The sequence below is a fragment of the Ambystoma mexicanum genome, chromosome 5p, assembly GCF_040938575.1.
Source record: "Ambystoma mexicanum isolate Mex_15411 chromosome 5p, UKY_AmexF1_1, whole genome shotgun sequence".
Taxonomy (NCBI): domain Eukaryota; kingdom Metazoa; phylum Chordata; class Amphibia; order Caudata; family Ambystomatidae; genus Ambystoma; species Ambystoma mexicanum.
In genome coordinates, this window is record NC_090930.1 from 272,113,318 (window position 1) to 272,129,438 (window position 16,121).

Here is a 16,121-nt window from a genome sequence, read left to right on the forward strand (position 1 = left end):
CCTAATGACACAACACATATGAGTGTGAGAAAATGAGGTTTTATCTGCATCCCAAGGCGTTTTTAGGTCAGTACTGGGAACAGAACATCAAATCCTTAATCTCGTGTTGCTGGCCCCCAGATCTGCATATGCACCTAACAAAATTCTTTATGTGGCATTTATAGATCTCGCTGCAACTTTTGACTCAGTCGATAGGCCCCACCAGATCTCCCACAAGCTGTTTTATATGCACATGCATATTGTGCAGTTGTTAGATGCTCTAGGGATGGCCTAGTCATAGCCTCAATCGAAATAGGGAAGGTAGTTCAGCAAGGATGTGTTTTGGCCCCCCTTTTGTTTAATCTATTTACTAATTCCAGAAGCTATGCAATTATGTCCCTTAAATGAATAGGCAAAAAAATTCCTATTCTTTTGTACGCTGATGACAGCATGCTTCCTACAAGGATAGAAAATTCCCTTCAAATTTGTATCGCTGCTGCATGCACTGTTTACATGGGTGAAAGGGGGTCTGTTAGTAAACCCAAGCACATTTGTGGTCTTAGTTTTTGGCAAGAAATTCTCAATAAGGCTCTGGACATTCCATTCAGGAGGTGCAATAATCGAAAATGTGCTATCCTACGATATGAGTGTCTGATTCACAGCCAACTTGAGCAATAAACTGCGCGTAGAGAACAAGAAACACAATGGCACAGTCTATTGGGCGTATTATCCCTTTTGCTAACAATTTTAAGGCATAACCCTTTGAAATGATGGTGCGTATGGAGTCATCAAAACATGGCTAGTTTACTGTTAACCCAGAAAACATTTTGCAGGAAGCTTTTGGCACTCCCAAATTCTACTCCAACATTTGTGATACACAGCAAGGCAGGTATCTCAGCCTCAAAGATCAGATCAAGCTTGTACCAGTTTGCCTTTTTTTGAGAAAATACTTATCCATTCACTTGTTTCCTTGAGGCGCAGCACTGAAAACACGAGAACAGTGCCAGCCACAATGGAATATTGTCAAACCCAAAAATAACTAAATGTGTCCAAAATATAATTCGGCTAACAGGAGAATACAGCACGTGCTACGAAAATATTCAATTTTGAAGATATAAAAGTTAAATGAACAATCCTGGGATTTGTGTTCAAATGTTATAGAAAGAACAAAATGCACCTGTGTATTCACTGTATTCAAAAGATTACTTTGATGTAACAGTGTGTTCATTACTCCAATGACTGTCTGATTTAAATATAGTACAGAACAGTTTAAATATACATACCAAAAATCAATGATATTTTATATTGACTTTGCATATATTTGTATGGTCAGCCTTCTATTGAACTGAGTACAAGTTGAATTCATGAGAACTTAACTTCAACTCTTAGCCATCGGCCCCCACTTTTGAGAGAGGTGCAGGGACAAATCTTTGAAAAACATGGGGCTTAGGGTCCTTGTTGATTGAGGGATTCCAATCTGAGAAGGTCCAGGCTGATTTCCAAAATTGGAAGCATCATTTAAAGTGAGTATATAAATCCCCACTGTAAATCCGAATTGCCCGTCAGTGCTTTCCATGCTAAGTCCCCTGAATAGTTGGTCTGGGAGCACTAAGGGGGAACTAGTTCCCATAAGAATACATGAGCGCTGTACAGTAAAATGCACCGTGCTCTTTGTTGTAATTAGGTGCAAAGTGAGTTGAATTTGAATAAAGCTGATTGAATTTGTGTGCTGACTGCGCGGTTTAAAACTGATAGCGCTTCTATGCAATCCAAGCAGAGTTTTGTTTTTGTAAATTAAGTCCAATTAAATTGAACTTGTGTGTTTCCATAGGCATAGTTGGAAATGCAGACTATGAATCAAACATGAAGTTTCATAGCCTGACAGAGGAAGGCTGCTTAAAGGATCCATATCTATTTCCATAAAAATTAAACTGAATGTAAATCCCAGGAAATCCCTTATTGTGAAACTGCAAAGGGGGACTCATTTGTGAAGTGAAATGGGAGGAGTACACAATCTGAGAACCATTTTCTTGGATTGGGGTGGGTGAGCTGCAATTGTGTGCGTTGTCATTTGGTAACACTACTTCCGTAACCTAAAATAAATGCAGGAGTTTGGTGTAATTCACTAGGCACTTACTTTAAATGACATACACACCAGCAGACCCCAGCACATTAATCACATGGGAAAGAGGGGGGCATGCAACAGTTTATTTATAAAAGCACTGGCTGGTGAAATTGGAGAAGTAAAAGCCCTGTTTATTATGTGAAAATGTAAAAATACATTACTATAGTTTAAGAATAGTAATGTGAGACTAAGAATCATTTGAACCAAATGGCCATGAGTTACAATTGCAATGTCCTATTGTTATTCGGAATTCACATTATATATACTTTGGACTATAAAAATAGATGTGTGTGTATAATATTGTTTAGATTGAAGCATGCAGGTCTGTTTGATTTTTGTGGATATGCTGTCTGTGATTGAGTAACATTGTGGTGACTTCCTCTGCATTAATCTGGGAACCACCTCTGTATTGACTTTATTTTAAATAATAAAGTAAATATCAGAATTGACAAAAGTAGCCTGATTCTTGTCCGTCGAGTTGTCGAGTGAAATTGTATGTCAATGACCATCATATCGAGCCTTGTCCAATTGGCAAGAACGAATGAAAGATATGTAACAGTTGATGAATTCGACAGTGATTATCAAGGAAAGTCAGGTAAGTCTGAATTCTACCCCACAGTTGCAGAGAAAGCAGCAACCTACCAAAGGGGACGCCAGAGGGGACCGTCTCAAAGCACTTCTGTTCCAAGTTTAAGAATCGCATCCCCAGGAAGAAGAGAAGCAAAGCAAGAATGAGGCTGATGTAAGTCTATGGCAAAACAGGACAGAAGGAAGCCTAAACAAACCCATGACCACAGGGACATCAGTTGGTAAGTTTCAAGAATAACCCACCTGCCCAGGTCCCAGAGGTAAGTACTCAAATTGGCAGATCAAGAAAAACATCTCATATCTTGCTGGTCGAGTTATAGGATACGCTCACCCAGGGACTTGAACCCCAGACCCACAACTTCCTAGACAACCCAAAAGAAGAACAACTGGCATTCGTGCATGGGTGGCCCACCAGCCAGGAGTGAAAATAATGGTGAGGAAGACCACAGGAAGATGAAGGAACCTGCCCAATCGGATCTGATTAGCTCAGTGGGCCAAAAAGAGCAGCCATGGCTGCTTCCTATCCCAGACTCACAACCAAGAAAGTCATTCGGGAAAATGGTGGTAAAAAGGCCCATGGGGTTTGCAGTTCAGCATGTGAGGAGGACAAGTGCGTGCCAAAGGACAGGTCAGGGCTCAGAGTGAACCCATGTCTGCACAATTGCCGTTCTAGCCCTGCCTCATGGGTTCCCCAACAAAGAAACGGCCCTAAAACAAAATGGGTGTGAGGAAAGCTTAAAAAATACATTCGTACCTCAGTGGCTACCACAAAGGTACATGTGAGTACTAATGTGGTAAATCAGACTCCACCCCTGCTAAAGCCAAATCTAAATGACAGCTGCCGCCTGCCTAGTCCACAAAACTAATGAAGGGTGATAAAATCACCCTGGGGTTAAAGTGGGGTGCTTAAAGAGCAGCGCAGTTGTATGAGCCATATGGACTAACATAGCACAGCATACTAACATAGGGTTTCAGTGGCAGGGGGACGTCAGTAGAAGTCCCTCTGACCACAAACTAAGCCAGAGATCCTAGAAACCAATGGTGGAATAAGGGAAATGTAGGGATCCCTTAAAGTAAGATAACAGCAGAACTCCCAAAAATAGAATGTTGCCCTATCACCGACATACCTTGAAGCCAAGTAATCTATTGATTAGTCTGCCCATCCATTGGGACTGTCACAAAAGATTATTACAATGCTCTTGATATAATGTTGCTATTCATAGATATGCATAGAACTATGTGAGTCTTCCTTTAGCAGCATTCTGCAGTCCTTATTGTATTCAGGTTCAATAGTCTCTACATGGCTCACCCACAGCGACTTATTTCTTCTAGATTTAAGTTTCATGACTTTTATACTATCTTTAAATGTGCACATGGCCTTGCTTCATCCTATCTATCTGACCTCATCAAATTAAATCAACCATGTGCGAGTGCCTGGAGAGCATGCAAATGGCAGCGGAGTGCGGTACAAATCAAAATAAGACAACATACATACAGTTACGTTTGTCTACACAATTTATGCTGTCATCTTAACAGCCTCCCCATGCTCCTTTTCAATTTTGTTTGTCCCAATTGCTTGCACCGACGTTGTGGAACAACGTACCTTTAAACATCCGATCATGTTGTACCTTCTTTATTACTTCGGTATTTATTGAGCGCCAATGAATGAATGAAACTCTTTAAGCATCCCACTTTAACTCCAGGGTGATTCTAACACCCTACATTCGTTTTGTGGAGTAGGCAGGCGGCAGCTGTAATTTAGACTGGGCTTCAGCAGGGGTGGCGTCTGATTTATCCACTGATGTACAGATGTATTTTTTAAGCCTTCCTCACACCCATTTTGTTTTTGGGCCTTTTCTTTGCTGTGGAACCCAACTTCAGATAGCTTGCTTTGTATCTCTAGCCAATGTTTGGGTTCTCTGTTTTTACTTCAGGTACTGGTATCCACAGGCACGCAGCACAGATCTAGTGGCCCTGTAGTGGCCGGAAGGTCTGTTGTATGATTTCCCTCTTTTCCAGTTGAGTGTAAAAGCCCGCCTAAAAATCCGGGACAACACAGCAGAGGTAGTTTTATTGGTCCCATTTTGTTCCACATGATCTGGATGTCCTCTCTTAACTCAGTTGGCCACATCGTTGTATGGAAACTCCTGGTTTTAATTACCCAGACATGGGTCCCACTCCCATAACTGGATGTAGTCAAAGTGGATGTTGAAAAGCTGGGCTTTCAGGGAAGGGGTCTCTCCAGCCAGCTGCAACCCTGAACAAACATTGGGCATATTTCCAATGGCGGTGCAACATAAGAGCCCTACGGCCTCTCTCCTGTGAATTACTCTCATTATGTCGGACATATTTTCTTGGCGACTCACAGCTTGTTCTTTAGTGCACAATGGGTACGAGGTCGTTTCATCGACAGTTGTTTTTACGACTGGATTTTTTCCAAATACATTTGGCCTAAAAAAATCATTGAAATTTAGGGGGGATGGGAAAGGGCAGATAAGGGGTTGCGGATCAGGAATAGTTAAAAATAGGTGGGGGGGGCGGCTTTTGCGGGGAACCCACCAACATTTTTTTTTTTAAGTCTGACTTTTTTCGGCAAAATGTATTCGTAAAAACACCAGTCGTAAAAATGACTGTCGATGATATGACATAGAACCGCACAATGGGCTTCCATTAAAGCTTTTAAGGAAGTCTGGTCAAGAGTCAAGCCTCAGGGTCCTTCAGTCGTACCTCTTGAACCACCGGAGTGCATTAAATTGACGTTATTATAATAATACTAATTATTATTATTATTATTATTATTATTATTATTAATGGGTTTTTTTATACTGCACCAGTTCACCATCATAGTGGTTTCAAAGCACGTAAACCTTACTGACAAAGCTTCAGTATGCAAAATTAGTACGTCAGGTGCGTTCCTTTATCCTATTTTTAACCTTATGTGGTAATTCTCTAATGTGATCCTGCCTCTGCCCAAAGATCTTCTCTAGATTTCACATGAACAAAGAGATGTTTAATCCATTTACTTTGCATGGGCTTCCTCCAAGGAGGGTGTCCTACTCGCTTTATTGGATAGAGCATTTGTTTCACATTTCTCAAAGCTTGTTTGTCACATTTGGAGTGTCTGAAGAGGTTGGAAAGCTTCCAATATCTATGAGCATTACTCCTCTTCACAGGTATTTGGGCTAGGAATTCTACAATCAGCTACTGTTTGAGTTTATTTTTTGGTTCTATGAGAATTATCTTTCTGCAATGTGTGCTGCAATTGGTCTAGTCTTACGTTTTTCCTGAGGCCCTCAGACAGTGTTTATATCGGGAGGATTATGGGATACAATGGGTTGTTATGCTCCGGGCACGGTCTTCCGTTCTTTAGAAAAATAACTATATTCAAAAAGGATTCCTGTCTGATGAGCAATGCCATGCGTGAAGAGTAGGACAAGGATTAATGAAAAGTAGAGCCGTTAGCAATCAGAACAGTACCTGCGTGCACTGGATACTGGGGTATTTGCAGATGCACTTCCGGGTCCATGGTCACCCAATCACATTAATCACTCCCCTATTCCCCACTACCACAACTTCCTCGTACATATTAGGTCAATGCCTCCACAGTGAGTAATTAACCAACAAGGTAGTGCTTCAAAACGTCCTTCGCTGTAGTAGCAAGTGTTAATACACGCATAGTATATATCCAATTATGCATTTGTTTTAGTACAGTGTTCTTGGTTTTCCATGACACCCATGGGTTTCCTGCAATTAACATGGTTGGCACCCTCATTCCGTGCATATCTTCCGTAGTTACCTACAATGTCTGGTTATAGAACCTTCAGTAGATGGACTAACATTCAACATGAATAAAGCAACAATAGCTTGTTCCTTGCCTGCTTGAGTGTGCACCGTGCAGCTTAAGCACACATTCACAGCCTTGTTTCTCTCTCTCTCTCTCTCTCTCTCTCTCTCTCTCTCTCTCTCTCTCTCTCTCTCTCTCTCTCTCTCTCTCTCTCTCTCTTTCTCTCTTTATTTCATAAAGCACTGATGTAACATGTATTGAAATCTGTTTTAAATTGTATTGTACCCAAACCGCCCCTTTTTCAATAAAGCTCAGAATGCATTGTATTTCTTCTTCCAGGACCTAAGACCACTTTACGAAGGCAAATGTCGTTATTTCTCACAGGAATCACCATATTCAGAACACACCACTGAGGTGAGCATTAAGATTTCTGGAATTTTTCTGTCAAGTACAATTATTTGGCTTCAATTTTCTTTGTAATTGTATTTATTTTGAGACATAAAGGTAGCCTGCTGTATCTTCTGTTTAAAAGACTCATGGCAAAATATAGGTTGAAAATATCCTGGGAGGATGGAATGATAGATGAAAAAGTAGTAGTATCAGTGAATAGGCTGGCGGAGGGCAATCAGGAATTTTAGCGAGTGCAGCTGCAGCATTGTTAGGGGAAGGCAGTCTCCTCTGATCCAGAGAGATTGAATACTGTTTGTAACCTCTAGTTACTTAAAAAAAATAAATAAACGTAAAGCCCGCCATAAGGAATGGTTTAATCAAATGCCAACCACTGCGGTTATAAATGAGCTGCATTGGTCTTTTTTAATGTAACCAGATGACGTCATGCCACTTGGGACACCCTACTCCAGTCCTGGGCTTTGCTTTAACTTTTATTTTACTCCCTTTTATTCAGTTGATGGGAGTGGAGAATGAAAGTCCAGGGCTGGGGCATGGTATACTGGTGAAGTGGAGTCACCTGGTAACCTTAGTCTTCTGTCAGCTTGTGCATCCTTTTTGAATACGTACTTGCTTTGTATTGTATTGTAGCAGTCATCTATATAGCGCCTTTTCCCATTTATATGGCCTCAACACGCTTTGTGGTAGGAACGCACTCGAGGACCGAAGTCCAGGTATGTGACTAAGATGTGTGTGCGTTTTGGCCAGGATTAGGACATAGGAGGGCTGGCTGAAGGACGGGTGCTTAGGGAGGTCACGACAGAGCGCTAGTGTAGGAGATTCGATATGTACCCAATTTTTCTCATAGGTTGTCATTGTATTCTAATGTTAGAGGTGTTGAGACAGGTTTGGTGTTTCAGTCCAAAATGGTTATGTGACCAGCTAGACCGAATTTGTCATAGTCGTTAGTGCATTCTAGAGTGCATGGATGGGTAGCTGTGCCTGCGGTAGGTGTCCACCTGAGTGGTGTGTTTATGCATACATTAAGCTCAGATAGAGCGTATCTTTGATGTTGCTGCGTCATCCGGTCTTCTGTGGAGAAGAAAAGTCAGCTACCTTCGTAGACTTATCTAGGCACTGATTACAGACTACCCTCAAGTCTACCAGCACCATAGACTTGCTGTCCTAGAACCTCTTCAAGGTGGGCCCAACAGGCTACCATAGAAACTAGAATGATGGGGTTCTCTAAGTGCAATAGACAGGTTACCTCTATAGTCTTACTACATAATAAGGTGTAAATGCTTGTAACACATGTGTTAGCCTGCATGTGCTTTATTCTAGTCGCCGTGTCAGGCCATCGGCATATCTAGATGCAGCCCCATCAGAGTGTTGGGATATCATAATAAAGCATCTGCATAAATGGACAGGCTAGCGAGACCACTACACCATTCCTACCCCCCCAAAATCCATCAGGTGCATCACATTTCCTATCCCCACCACGGTACATCTAAGTGCACCACATTTTTCTTTCACCAAACATTCCATCTTCGTGCCCCAAAATCCATCTATGTGCTTCACATAGGCTACCTCTATGAATCCTTGTAAGGGCATCACATTTCCAACACCTATTTAATAATGCAATGGGCTATAGATTCATAAGTATCAAGCAAATGTGTTTGGTGCAAGGTTACTCATCAGGGATAGTTTCCTTTTTCCTAAGAGTATTTTTATATATGTTATGATATGATATGGTATTTGTAACGCGCCTATACACAAGTGTTTCAAGGCGCGACAAAGAAATTACTGTAAAAAAAAGAATACTAAAACCTACTGCATAATTTCAATTAACAAATATATTCAACAAGGTCTGCATGGAAACCATGTTTGGAGGTAAGTGAGTCGGCCGCGTGTAACCTTGATGAAAGACGTAAAAGCCTTCCACCCCATTGTCCTGGATTTGTATGGCAGGGAGGAGGGGCGGAACGCAACACAAATGCACGCTTGTACAGCACCTTTTGCACTGCACTTTTGCACTCCGCCGTGCAAATGACCAAGATTTTGCAGCGCAGAGCTGTTTATGTTGCAGTGTTAACGTAAAGGCTCCCCGCTGCCAAATTACGAGCTCTTACAAAATTAGCTTCAAATTGTTTTCCAGAAAATCATCTTATTGAACATTGTAAATCAGCTTTCCTCGATACATCCATTTACTAAATTAGAAGTTGGCTTCTAAAATAACGGGTCATTTGTTGGGCACACGTACTTTCTTTTTAGGAGCAGTTTCTGCACCTGTTTACAGCCCTCCCCTAAAGCCCCTGTGCTGAGCGCAGGACCCTTTAAAGTTTTGAGAAGCATTTGAAGGACTAACTCCTAAATGCACTATTTCCAGAGAGTGAGCTCTGTAGAGTGTAATCAAAATTGTTCTGATAGAAGCAGTTTGCTTTACTTAAATTGGCATGAAAAGGTATATGGTTTGTAAAAATGACATGTGTCCACATACGACGTTTGCTTATCAATCTTCTAAATTAAATATTTTCTGGTTATTTAGTTATATTAGGTCAAATGACCCACAGTAATGTTTATAATAAATTACCCATACGTGGCCCAATGCGGCGTGGCAAAGTGATATCACTTGGCTTTCTACATAAATGACAAAAAACACCCAACGGTAGGTAGCGAAACAGTAGGTTCGTACAAAAATGATTTAGAAAATCCAACGAATAGCTTTAATAAAAGGAAAAAGTGCAGTCCGGGCAGCACTGCAGCAGCTGTTGAGTAATGCGAGCTCTAGCCCTCCTTCATATCCCTTCTCCGGGTCCCTTCTATATCATGAATCATCTCTATGTCACTTCCGTGCATGCCCCAGTGCGTTAGTGTGCGCCAACAGACTTCCAATGAGCGATTCGACGTATAAAGCCAACATCTAAAGGAACATTCAAAAGCATATTATGAACCAAACTAGGGCACAAATACACATTTCCTAATAAAAAGCGACTGCCATTATGTGCGCTGAAAAATCAGCCATTCGTGTCTTGCTGTTGTTGTTCTGCTGACAACAGATCATTGTTCACAAAATGGTGGTCAAAGAACACACAAAATGGTTGCCAGCGAACACAAAAGGGGCTTTCACAACATTCCTTCCGTCCACCGAACGGAATAAGGGCTTGCACAGAATTCCTTTTATCTGCGGACTGGGGCTAGAGTTTCAGCACAAGTCAGTTTCAATGGCTGAATTAAATGAACCCCTGGGGTCGATAGCAGTACGTGCCCTTGTGCCCAAACAGCAGCAAAATGTTAGTTTTAACAGTAGAGCATTTAATTCAGGATGCTGCTAGGAGCAAAATTCTAGAGGGTTCTCATAATAAATATTATCAAAGCAATGTGTTCTCTCAGTCAGTTCTGGCGTAGAAGAAGAGTGGCACTGATGAGTGTACACAGAGCACCCCCCGCTACCCACTTGAGCCCAGAGGCCTTGCTAAGGGGGGGGATAAGGGGGTTATAGCCCCGGGTCTTTTGGTTGTAGCCCAGGATAGAAGCTCAGGGGTTACAAACAAAAAGGCTAGCTAGGCACCAGTCCCGACAATCCCAAAATTAGAGTAGCCCCAGATCTTTTCCAGACCTGGCAACACCCCTTAGCCCCCTTAATTCTCTTGCAATCTCTAAAGAATACACAGAAGTGTGTAGTGGATTTCACTGATCTAGCTGCCTGCACAGCTCCTGTTCTCAGCAATTGCACAGATGTGCTTCTTGTAATGTATTTCCTTCATTACAGATGATCCCCTTGGCCAAAGGGTGGACGTTCTATAGACTTTTATCTGATGACCAATCCTCCACACTTTAAGGGCCCACTTGAGCACCTCTCGTGTCCATCACACAACCATGCACTAACTATCTCTATAGTACTGCTCAGCCGTGCAGTAGAATCGCCATCAAAGAAAGTCCTGGGCTTAACAAGTGGGTCTTATGGCCTCTCTCTTGAACATCACTCTCCATTAGCACTGACGTCCAGCGCATTCCCACAACCACAACCATATTCCTTCCCAACCCCCGTGTCTCCCTCCGTTTGTCTGTCTGTTGGTCTCCTACTTCCCCCTCTCCTTATTTTTATTTTTCTGCTCCTCCTTTCAGAAACCATTGCCCGGTTCAGCCCAGGGATAGGCACAATATGCCACCTATTCAGACAAGCTTTGGTGCCATAACACCACTAGCGTGGTAATGAGCGCAGTACAAATGTTTTATCATAACGTTAGATGACATAATATAGCAGTCATCCTCATCAGTTCCCTAATGAGTTTTTGCGATGAACAAACAGGATTTGGGGCCTCATTACAAGTTTGGTGGTATTTTGGTGGTATACCACCAAACGGATATAGCTTTACCGCCACTTGGTCTGGCGGATTTAACGCTGGATTACAAGTGGTGGTAGGCAGCGTTAGTCCCCATTTATTGGAGTCCACAGGACTCCACAGGGATTTGGGCAGAATTACCACCGGCGGTAATTGTGCCAGCGACATTTCGCCTGATTTTGCCAATCAGTAATGGGGGATGATTCACCCCCAGCTTTTTGCTGGAGGTGAATCCTCCACTTCACTACCAAACTCGTTATATGGAGTTGCAGGAATACAGCAGTAACATGGCAGTAAATGAATTACCACCCTGTTACCACCAATCTTTTCCACACCGCCATACAGGTAATGAGGCCCATTGGTAAAACCTCTGATATGGCCAGCACATTCTTACTTGGTATAGGCATCCTTTTTATATCAAAGTGTTCACAGCATTGTAGTAATGTAATGCCAGAAGTGTATAAAGGCCACCTTGTCAAAGGTACTTCACTGTGTGCCTGTTGAATGTGTGAATGTAAGTGTGAGTGGGTATACATATGTGTTTCAGAGGAGAGACTGCTGGCCTGAGTGGTCTGTGTGAGAGTGTGGGAATATGGATTCCAGAGTGTGGAATGGAGTGGGGGTAACGGCAGAGATGGAAGTGTAATATAAATCGTTGTTACGCTGTACCACTAGTTTGTTTGCTTTTTACAGAGCGTAACTTTAGTTTAAAGGCTTAAGAAACATGACCTTGACGCTTGTTATTTCTCCTAAGTCAAATATAGAGTCGGTACACGCGGGACATTCAAGCACTGCCAGTTTCCCAAGTCTCATCTAGGCAAACACACACACACCGTCGTGGCTCTGCAGGTCATTAAGTTGATCAGGTTGCAAACACATTTCTTTTATAAGTGGCAGAGCCTTTCATATGCATGAGGGAACATTTCCAACCCAGAAAGCTTCCAAAGCACCAGTTACCTTACAAATCTTTGATATTTAAAGTGAGCAACACAAAGCGACCATTTAAAGATGTGTTCATATCCATGATGTATACTATCTTGACATGCAAAAAAATAAAGGTGCTTTAAATCACTAATCAAATGTTTTCAACATCATGAATAACAACGAGCTAGAGCTTTGTGACAAATAATCAGTATATCTATCTTTGTTTATTACACAACTTCTTTTATTATATGTCTTAAATCACAGAAAGTACAGTGGGGTTAACTAGATTTTTCAGGTTGGCATTACCTTGCGTTCTGGGATTTACAGTTTACCATTCAGGATGTGACACTTAAAGCCACAATTATATTCTTTTGGTTCTGTTGCTGTCAGGATTTACATGTTGTCATGTAATGCCTTCGGGCTTTGGTGCAATACAAATCCATTAACATAACATAACATGTGGCTTTATTATGCAATCTGTGTTTTTCGAAGTAAACTCTATAAGACATTATTACTGTAGACCTTGAACTTCAACAATTTGAGCCAAAGTTCGTGATCCTGGTCACCCCTCCACCACCACTACACACCCGCACCTCTCCCAACCCCGTCTGACCATCCCATGCCCTACTTTTTGGATGCATGCAGAGTTACACTAGTCCTTTTTTTCTCTTCCACCACTGGGTAACGGAAGAGGCAGGACACTTATAACTGGAGCATGCAGTGAAGGTTTGGCATATGATATGGGGCACCAAGCATGTTGGTGCTCTGGGACTTGGGCACCCCCCGGGAAAGGCAATCTGTGCTAAATATTAATAGACTTTCAATGGACCTTCACTCAAATCTAGCAACTGGCACCCCTGGGGAAATTCATAAGTGGACTCCCTGCATATGATGGCAATAGTTGGCTAATGGTGAAAGCCTATCAGATGCCTATTCAAATTCTTTACAAAAGTCGACACTATTGGCTCTTCCATTGCTTGTTTTGTATGGCCGGGGACAGCATTCCTGTGAGGAGTGCACTCGGCTCCCGAACTATCCCCCCAAAAGCACTTCTGGCGTCATTATTGAGCTACTTTCTGCAGTGGCTGGTGCAGCGTTGTGTTGATATGTGTTGAGACCAATTTAGAAGAAATCAGACATCTGAAGATAGCACAGAGCATGCACTTTGTTTAGATGCCGGTGTTTGGAAATGCACAGTTCACCTTTATCATAAAAGTGACTTGTGCATGTCTGGGAGCACAAATGGTGCACTGTCCAGCCCCCTTGCATACATTATGTGTGTGCAAGACGCTTATGTATTCCAGCCACACATGCTGGGAGAGCATTTCACAGTGACGGCCCTGATATGGCAAAAAAAGAAAAAACCTTTCTATCCCTCTTTCAAGGACACAAAAGAAAGAAACAGGGGGCTGCTGTCCCACTTAAAACTAAATGCCTGGAAAAGTCAGAAATGATCATCCATTCATTCCGTCTCTTGTGCACCTGTACAAATCAGGTGTAGTGGAATGCTTTTATTTTCTACTTATTTCAATGTGCATCCCATTTGTGAATTAAGTGCACGCTTTATAATGCACTTTAAACACTTTAAAATGCCCTTTCACCAGCCTACTTTTCACAATTGAAGGAAGTAGTTTAAAAAGGGCATCTAGAATTGGGACCTTTTGCATTGCTCAGACCCATCGGCATGCCAAGCGTGAAGCGGTCCTCTATTCATGCCCCCTGGTGCTTTGAACATGAACAGGCTCATTCTGTTGAGCCAAGAGAATCAGGCTGAAAGGGATGCACCACATCCACATCCACAGGGTGGGGATCAGTAACCCAGATTCTGATAAATCACCACATGCAGCTATAAACAGCACGGGAACCTGACAGATCCCTGTTCCCAGTGTATTTCATTGGTCAATAGAGCGATTCTGAAGTGTGCCCCATCATCCGTGCATGTGCACCTCAGAGATCAGCAGTGGTGGTCGCCATGACAAACATGGCAGCCACCATTGTCCCACAGATTTCTATAACTCTGAATGAATATCGTCTGGTCCTGGGGTCTGCAACCTTTGCTAGCATGTATAGTCAATGATTAGTGGTCATGGAAGTTCTTGCCCTACACATATGGAGAGCCAAAGGTTGTGGACCCCTGTTCTGGTCCATGGTAAATTGTCTATAATATCTAAATGGTCTTTGGCTACTAATGTCCTGACATGTATGGGTTTTCATTGTCATGATTTGGCATGATCATTACCTCAATTTTATTAGGATAGTGCTTGGTCCATATCTGCCCACAGGAAGCCTGTTGGGTAAAACACATGTTTTCAGAGTTCATTAGACAACTTTTGAATACCAGATAGTTACTCTTCACCTAGTGCAAATGTACATCCAGAATACTAACTTGTCTCTATATGTTTCTTATTGTTAAAGGGGAAGTTCGCTCAGAAATGTTATTGTCCCAATCGATCAGGCATGTATTTTTAAGCATACTGTAATCAATCTTAAAAATAAATCATATGCATTTTACCTTAATTTTCCTAACATTTCGACATGCGAAAAGAACAGGTTGGGCGCCGCCATCTTGTGCTAATCTTATCCATTGATACATCGCCCTAAATTCAAGTGCCTCACAACAAGAATATAGATCGCCAGCCCCTTATCTGACATCTATTTGTCCAAACGATATGCTCCACCTATGTTCATGGCATTCGTGGGCCAGATAGCCAAACATACCTTGTCATCACTCACGCCATAACGTTACCTAACTCAGAACCAGGAAGATAAACACACACATCCTCTCATAGTGCAAAGTCTTTCTTTTCACAAATAGGAGAAGAAAACATTTATAAGAAAACAACAATAGTCTGCAATGTAACAAGTACCTTTATTTTTCACATAACACTCAAAATAGAAGATTATGGGCCTCATTCCAAGGTTAGAGGTAGCCATGGCGCTATTTGCGCCATGGCTGCCTCCAATACCGGGTCCGACACCGGTCCGGTTTAATGGGGACTTACTGGTGCATTCCAACCCTGGAGGGACCAGTAAGTCCCCATTGAACCAACCATTCCCCATTCCCATTTGAGCCCCCATAGGGCTCAATGGGAGTGGGGAAGGCGCTAATTGCGGGGCTGCTAATAGCAGGCCCGCAATTAGCTCCCTGGTCCCCTAAAGGGACCTGTAAAGAACGTGTGGTCCAAGGGCACGTCCCTTGCGGTTCCTGCTAAGGGACCTCGGAATTGGGTGGTAAGGGATTACCTGCACTGGTCTCCTTATCGGTGCCCGGTATCCCTTACCGCCCAACTTGTAATGACCCCCTATGTCACGAAAAAATGTATATCTTTAGCCAATAGAAGTTATAGCTAGCAAACATTGCATGCTTTGAATGTTTTATATAAGTTCTTCATGAAACGCTGATTGCGTTCAGCAATCGATTCATCCCTGTGTTTCATTTTTTCAATGTTCTTTGTGCCATTCCTGATCTTTGTTGAACCCACATGGTGTTCCATTAGTTAGCAGATAAGGAGTCATTACACTATCAAATGCAACGCCTTCACATCAGCTAGTTTTCAAATCATAAACGCTGACTGGTTGCTCCTTATTGCTGCTACCACTAAAGGACAGATTGGTCCTTGTCGATCATCCCACATAATGGTAATCAGAGAAGCGGCATTGATTATTATCGTCCAGTGTTGATTGAAGACTCCATCAGACGGGAGCTGCAAACTATGGAATGCACAGAACGGTAGACTATAGCAATGTAAATGACAGAATACAATAATATATGCCAGTAGCTGTTTTATAATCAAATATACACATTCAAATATGTTAGCTAACAAGTAAAGTTATAATTCAGTACCGGATGAAAACAAATGAGCTACATCCACATGACACAGAATGAACAGAGAGATGTCAAGACAGAGGGTAGGTCACACCATGACGTGCAGGGAAGTGCTGGGAAGTAATCAGACCATCAAATTAGAGAGAGACCCAGGTGCACCCATTT

At 42.3% G+C, this 16,121-nt stretch overlaps 1 protein-coding gene across 3 annotated transcripts in view; it reads left to right on the top strand.

Annotated features, from left to right (window-relative positions):
* The window catches only part of TMEM255A (transmembrane protein 255A), a 577,786-nt gene that overhangs the window by 439,301 nt on the left and 122,364 nt on the right, over positions 1–16,121 (top strand). For all 3 annotated transcript variants that reach the window (XM_069612683.1, XM_069612682.1, XM_069612684.1), the window contains exon 5: positions 6,816–6,890. In XM_069612683.1, coding sequence (XP_069468784.1) covers positions 6,816–6,890 — 75 coding nt within the window. The remainder of the gene's footprint in view (positions 1–6,815; positions 6,891–16,121) is intronic.